The sequence below is a fragment of the Dunckerocampus dactyliophorus genome, chromosome 16, assembly GCF_027744805.1.
Source record: "Dunckerocampus dactyliophorus isolate RoL2022-P2 chromosome 16, RoL_Ddac_1.1, whole genome shotgun sequence".
Classification (NCBI taxonomy): Eukaryota; Metazoa; Chordata; class Actinopteri; order Syngnathiformes; family Syngnathidae; genus Dunckerocampus; species Dunckerocampus dactyliophorus.
In genome coordinates, this window is record NC_072834.1 from 813,952 (window position 1) to 821,257 (window position 7,306).

The 7,306-nt window shown below is 46.1% G+C and overlaps 1 protein-coding gene across 1 annotated transcript; it reads right to left on the reverse strand.

Moving 5' to 3' along the window:
- ca4a (carbonic anhydrase IV a) lies at positions 1-7,306 on the reverse strand. The gene is made up of 8 exons (XM_054755096.1): positions 7,140-7,306; positions 4,172-4,216; positions 3,939-4,103; positions 3,718-3,863; positions 1,996-2,088; positions 1,842-1,908; positions 1,608-1,771; positions 1-1,393 (listed from the first exon to the last, which is right to left on the reverse strand). Exons 1-8 carry the CDS (start codon positions 7,201-7,203, stop codon positions 1,214-1,216), a joined length of 924 nt encoding a protein of 307 aa, XP_054611071.1. The 5' UTR covers positions 7,204-7,306; the 3' UTR covers positions 1-1,213.

The following is a 7,306-nucleotide window of genomic DNA, read 5'->3' on the forward strand; positions in this document are numbered from 1 at the left end:
TATGTAGTTTATTGTTGAATTGGAACACATTCTTCATATTTCATATTGTCCATGACGTGTAAGAATCACAAGCCGACACTGGCGTACAACTCGGGTTCAACAAAGTCATACTTCATGTATGTATGTTTATATATATATTTATATATATATATATATATATCTGTATGCAATACATAAATACTAGTAACGTGTGCGTCTCATATCAATGTACACATTCAGTGCAGAAATACACAAGAGCATTAAAGAGCATAGAAATATACGCTAATGCGTCATGAAACTATGAAAAATATTCAGCTTCCTTGGTCGTCACAACAAACACGGCTGGAAGACGGCACCCGTGTCTTCAGAAAGCATGAAGAGGCCCTGCTGGATGATGAGAGCCAAGTCAGGTAGACGTATTTCACAGCCGGGAACATTCGGTACATCAGACATGTGACTCCACCCGACGTTATCACGGAGACGTGCTGATGCGTGCAGCTAGCGGTTGTTGGCGATGCAAGAAAAGAATGAATTTGCCTGTTGATGCTTCCCACGGCGCACACTTGCTCATGTCGCACTCGTGGTCAGACCGCCAGACGACTGACCTGTTGGCTGTGAGCTCCCGGACGTTCAAATGACTTCTGTGACCGCTGACTTTGTAACGGAGCTTGTTTTGGTGACTCAGCTGTGCTATTAATAGCTCCATACTGTTCTCACGCGCCACTGGGGGGGAACGAGGCCTCACGTGCCTCGTCATGGGACTCGCGGTGATGTTAGCAGGGACTAAATTTGATTGACATTGTTCAAGGGGGATGAGCTCCAAAGTGCGAGGGGATGTGGGATGTATGCGTGTGCGTGTGTGCGTGCGTGCGTGTGGCGTTTACGATGATGCGGTGAACTATCAGGGCAGGCTGGGGTATGAATGCCGTTGTGCTTGGAAGCCTGCTTCACGGCACATTCATGAGGCTGATGTGTGACCTACTGATTCACTACGCATGCACGCATGCCGACCCAACCCATAGAGCACCTCGAAGGTGTCGCTCGAACACCTTTGTCATGTGTGTCATAAGGGGAGGAGGTGGGGGCCACCGGGTGAGTCATGTCTGCACTACGACGCGTACGAGCACGTTGGAAACCATGCGGTGACGGAGTTACCAACCACGGGTTTCAACTTGGGAATGGTGAAGAGCTTCATGTGTTCATGAGTGTCGCAGTGCAGCACAGGCGCCTGGCTCTAGTTAGGCCGGGACAGTCCCAGGGCCGTCGCCAGGGCGGCCACGAGGAGGGCGGGGCTGAACAGGACCACCACGCCACCTGATCGGAACACCTGGCGGCCGTTGAGGGGCTGCACTGGCCTGAAAGTCCCCACCATGGACTTCCCGTCGTGGAACTTGAGCTCAGAGAACGCCCGCAGCTGAAGGAAATAAAGAAAAGTCAGTACAGTCCAACCTCGCCTTTTGTCCAAACGTTTTAGCTTCGGTTTTCGTACATTGGCTCCGTTTTCGCACAATACTGCACTGAAACTAGCCCGTGTGCGCTGTGCTGTACGCTTCTGTGTGTTTGTCATCTCGAGCAGGTTGCAAAGCGTCCCTAACTCATCATTTTTCCTGCCGCTTAGAAAGCCCAACCTGTTCGAAGCTCAGAGGGACGGGGTTCTCAAACAAAGTCCAGATCACAGCCTCGGTGCAGCCCGGTGTGGTCAGCGAGCCCTTGTAGCGGTAAAAGGAGGTCAGGTTCTGCTCAGGTGGAATGAGCTGCGCCAAAGAGGTGGGAGGCAGCGATGTGTTGCCGTCTGAAAAGAGACAGCGTTAGACCTCCTGCTGTCACGCTTGAGTTTGTTCAGAAGGAAAGTCAGCTCCTACTTGCTGTTTTGATGCTTCGCAGCGCGCTGACGATGGGGTCATACCTGCGGTTCGCACTGTTGGACACCTGAAAGTGGGAAGCAGCAGATCGACTCAACACTTGAACGTCCACTTGACAGCGCGTGTTTGAAAAGCGCGGGATTCAAATGGTTACCACATAGAAGAAGCCCAGGACTGCAACTCCTTCTGGATCGGCCAGCGCCGTCGCCAGGTCAGCGTAATGATGCTTCATGTGCACGATGTGCAGCTGCAGGACAAAAACACCTGCTTTGTTCACGTCGGCTAACAAGACTATCTGGACTTTATCAGGCTGGGGGGGGCATTGCGGCATTTGCAACAATAGCTGCAACAATCTAAGGAATGTTGCTGAAGTGAAGAAACTTTCACGGCTCACAAAAGCCCGACAGCTGGCCTGCACGACCACAAAGCAACCCGTGGCGGCGCTTATTCAGTCAAGCAGTTTAGCAACAATATGGAATATTTATGACTTCATTGCTTCACATTTTAAAGCAGATTCATCACAGTTTTCATTTGAATTAACTCATCATCACGATCACCATTTGCAACTATATCTAGAATATATCAGCTTTTACTGTATTTTACCTTCAGAAAGATAAATGACAGGATTCATAAATGAATTAATCATGATTAATCGACATTTGCAACTACATATATTTTGCATATATTACATATATTCAGCTCTTAGTCATGCAAATGAGGTGGAGCCAGGGCCGAGCCAGAACAATAGATGCTAATGAGCCAGTATCAGAGTCGTTCATACCCAACTACAGGGAGCGACACTTCCCTTTGATCGGAGGTGCTAATAGCAGGATAGGATTATACCACTACTCCGCCCAGGCTTAGTGTAAGGAACCAATAGGAGGAGGGTGTTGGCACACCAATTCCGCCCACTCTTACTGTATTTAAGGCCTAGGCTACCAGCACTTATTAGTTCGCTGACGAAGCTCTTCGGATGAGGAGCGAAACGTCCGACACCTTCTTCACAGAAGTACAGATGACGTCTCAAGAAGCCTTTCCCTCTTTGGACAACTCCTGTACGACTGAGAGCCTACACAGAAGCTCCAGATGAAGTGAAGATTCAGTTGTCAAATTAATTAATCATGATTAATCACCATTTGCAACACAATTTTTATTGTATTTTGTGAACACAAAGATAAATGACAAGATTATATATACACTTGCATGTATCAACAGCTTCAGATGAAGTGAAGATTAGGTTGTTAAACAAATTAATCATGATTAATCACTATTTGCAACTATATCTGGAATATATCGGTTTTTACTGCATTTTACTAACAGAAAGCAAAATGACAGGATTATACACACACACACGCACACACACACACACACACACACACACACACACACACATACTTGCATGTATCAGCAGCTCCAGATGAAGTGAAGATTAGGTTGTTAAACAAATTAATCATGATTAATCACTATTTGCAACTATATCTGGAATATATCAGTTTTTACTGCATTTTGCAAACAGAAAGCTAAATGACAGGATTATACACACACACACACACACACACACACACACACATACTTGCATGTATCAGCAGCTCCAGATGAACTGAAAATTTGGTTGTCAAATGAATTAATCCTGATTAATCACCATTTGCAACTACATCTGGAATTGACAGTATTTTATTGACAGGACGATGAATGAGAGGATTATAAATACTGGATGTGTACGTATCAGCAGCTCCAGATGAAGTGAAGATTCGGTTGTCAAATGGGTTCATGGTGAGTATTAATCAGTACGCGGCTGTCAATGGAAAAAGTCTGGACACCCCCGAGTTACCAACACACACGTCACGGCCAATTACGCAAACCGTCGTAAAAGTACCTCCATGGGGTACTGCTCCCCGTCAACGGTGTGTTCGGAGCCCGGCCCTCCATTGCTCCCCCAGTGCAGGTGGAACTGGACAGCCTTGTAGGTGGTCGGCAGGCCTCCACCCGAGATGGTGCTCAGGTGAGGAACTCCAACCTGAACTGGAGGGAAGGAGTACAAAGTGTTAACCGCCACCGCTGTCACCTATTTTGAGCACGCGCCGCGCTAATGCTCACCCGAGTGGCCGTTGTTCTTGATGGTGCCTCTAAAGATCTGCTGGTAGTTGGTGAACTGAAGAGGAGTCAAACGCTCGTCTTTCAAAGTCTTCCTGGTGACAATGTTGATGGGTGACTGGTACCTCCCGGCACAGGCGCCGTTTGCATGGTTCCACTTGTCTGGAGCTGAAACACAAAGACGTTCTCAGGGTGGGGTTCTCCCATGTGACAATCCCCCGTTGAATTCAACGTACTGTTGCACTGATGGTCGCAGGTGAACTGGGACTGATAGCACCAGTCTGAAAGAGAAAGCGTATGCATCAAATGGTTGGAATCATTCGTCCTAACGGCTCATTTTTCCTCAACACTATTTTAAGAGGGGATTTTGTGCTTTCTGCTGCGACCTACCAGCCAATTGTTCTTCTATTTATTTAACTCCACTATTCTTCCCGGCCATACAAATGGCTAACACACAGGAACTGTCATCATATTCACAAATATTTTTCCTTTCTATCAGAATAAACACAGATAGAATCGCTTACCCGAAGCAGTGGGGGGTGGGCGGGGGGGGGGGGGGGGGGGGGGGGGGTTACATTCTCACAAAATTGACGTTGAACTTTATTAATATTTCACAATCGGCGCGCACGTTGCAGCCCCCGTACTCTGAGACAAATATCTGCTGCTATGTCGCACATATGAAATATTTACCAAAAACACTCTGTGCCATTGAAAAAAAAATAGCAGGAGGGTCTCATGCTCTGTTATTAGAATTGTATGAGGGCTATCTCCCAGCCAGCATTTATGTGCAGGAAGTCTTTGCCGTGTCACCCTTTTCCTCCTGCTCATGCACAATAATGGAGGCTGAAAATAACCCCCCACTGAGCGGGGAAACACTCCTGTTGTAGCCTTGTGATTCATATCGCGTCTGCTGTCATCTTTTCCTCACTTAATGACTCCGGCTTATTTATTCAGCTAACAAGGTGACGACGGGGTGACTTCATTGCAGCTTTTTTGTCTCTGATACCTGCCAAGTTGTGCACAACAGGCTAATAGGATCTAATGGGAGCTAATAGAAAAGTACACCTTCACAAAGATAATCATTAACTCTTAGAGAGACATTTATTTAAGCATGCTTATCATTTTCTTTTAGCTTGTTTCATCCCGGCTTCATGGCGTTCAACGCTTCTCTGAAAGCGTCAATCATTACTTTCATCTTTGTAAAAGCTCTTCAACGGACGCTGGGTCCCAACCAATCGGATCGCGGTCCGCACAAGTGTTGACCAATCAGAGCGCCCGAGGAGCAAAAAAAAAAAAAAAAAAAGAACCTCTAACAGGGTGCGAGGAAACTGAAGAAAGCGACAAAACAAACAAACACAATTGACGTCTTTTATGAATGTTTTTGTTTGTTTTTTTTTTTTTTTTGCTTTGCGTGTACGCGGTCGGGCAGGAAGAGAAAAGAAAGAAACGAAAGAGAAAACACTCCAGGTCTTCTCACGCCGCTTCAGACGCGGACCGCGTCACTTTAACTTGCTTCCACCTGCTTGAAATGACCCCCCCCCAACACACACACACACACACACACACACACACACACGGTCTCTTTTGGGAAAGGCGCGATGCAAAATGTGACGTCCACAGTGACCCACCTCAATAAAAGAGCACGTTTGACGACGGCTGGCTTTATTTTGTGGTAAACAAATGCGTGACGGCGGAGGGATACGTTCAGAAAATAGCAACCGGAAGTAGCATCGGACGTGAAGTAAATAATGACGGATTTGTCATATTATATAGAATACACACATTTTCACCCACTCAAACGCATATGGATATTTCACGTGATTGTTAATAAAACTTCGTGTTAAGTAAGTGAAACGGCACGTGGCCATTGAACAACAACAAAATCTGTTTTCTATGAAAGCCTGTTTCCACCACTGAAATAAAAAATATCCCAATAATAAGTCATAATTATGAGATAAAAGGTCGACATTGTCAGATTAAAAAGTCGTAATTCTGACATAGGAAAGTCATAACGATGAGATAAATGAGCAGCCTTCATCACGTGACGACCGGTGCAGTTTGTATCCCATATTTAACGTCGACATTTTAAAAATCTGATAATTATGACTTTCCATTGGGATTTTGTTGTCTTTTGGAGGTGGAAACGGGCTTCCGTCGTTGTTTCTTTTTTTTTTGCAGCCACTTGCAGCAGTTCAAGTGGAGGATATCAGAATAGTAAAATATTTCTTCCAAGTCAAGAACACTCTGGTGTGTCCAAAGTCCAGCCCGGGGGCCATTTGGGACCGTTAAAAATAAATAAATAAATAAACACGGCATCACAAACAATTGTCTTTGTCACGTGTGGAACACAAGTTGAACATGTTTAATTACAGACAAATACTTTATTTTTGCATCAAAACACGCTGAGGGTTTACTTCCAGTGGCCTGCAATCAGATGATTTGTTCAAAAGGAGGCAACTAATTCACTTATAGAGATGAGTACTAATTCACCGTAAAAGTTCAGTTAGGCACTTTTCTGATGGAACTTCATTTCCAAAAACACTTGCATTCACATGACATGAGCAGTGCTGTATGTTGTACAGGACGTCTTTAGTATGGCTTTTAAAAAGGGGAAACATTTGGTACAAGAAAAAATATATTACGATTTTTTTATGACATTTTTTTCAAAACCAAACTGGAGCTTTTTTTTTTCATGTGGGCCACCCTCTCAAGAAGGTTCATTGCGCATAAAAGACGCAAAGGAGAAGGAGAGAGAGGAGAGCGAATGAAAATCATCAGCACCTCCTTCTCCTCCTCCTCCTCCTCCTCCTCCCGTCTGTGAATCTGCTCCATCTGCGTCCCGTCTCCCCCTCTGTGAAGGCAGGACGCGGGCGGGCGTGCGTGTCGGAAACACGCAGCCGGACAAGTGATGGACGGCGCAGGTGTATACGCGCATGAACAGCCCCCCCCGACCCCAACCCCCGCAGAGCCCGGATCGACTATTTCATGTATGTTCACATTTTTTGGGGGGAGGAGCTGGTGGAATAAGTCAAGTTTTAAGTGGCGGTTGGTAGAAATGGAGCCTTAATAATCTTCGTTTATTAGAACGTGGCTGAGCGGTCAGGCTTGGCTGTTGATAAATCATAGAATAACAGGACCAGGGGGCGCACCATCTTTGTCAAATCATGATGAATAAATAGGAATGATGGATGGAGGCTCACTCACCTCCGGCTGCGGTGCAGAAGGTCCAGGATGATGCCAGGAGGACGGCCACGATCAGGTGCTGCATCTCGGCGGAGGGAAGGCAACGCAATGGCTCGGTTTTTCCCAATGTGGTGGCATTCTTGCAGGGGGGTCTTATACTTATCCATCAGCATGCCACACAGGAAAGA

Bases quoted from the DNA above. Each gene is read 5' to 3' on its own strand.
- ca4a (XM_054755096.1), bottom strand. From the start codon at position 7,203: ATGCAGCACCTGATCGTGGCCGTCCTCCTGGCATCATCCTGGACCTTC. The intron at 4,217-7,139 runs GTGAGTGAGCCT...TTTCTCTTTCAG, and splicing joins CTTCTGCACCGCAGCCGGAG to ACTGGTGCTATCAGTCCCAG. The intron at 1,394-1,607 runs GTTGGGCTTTCT...TATTTCCTTCAG, and splicing joins TCCCTCTGAGCTTCGAACAG to CTGCGGGCGTTCTCTGAGCT.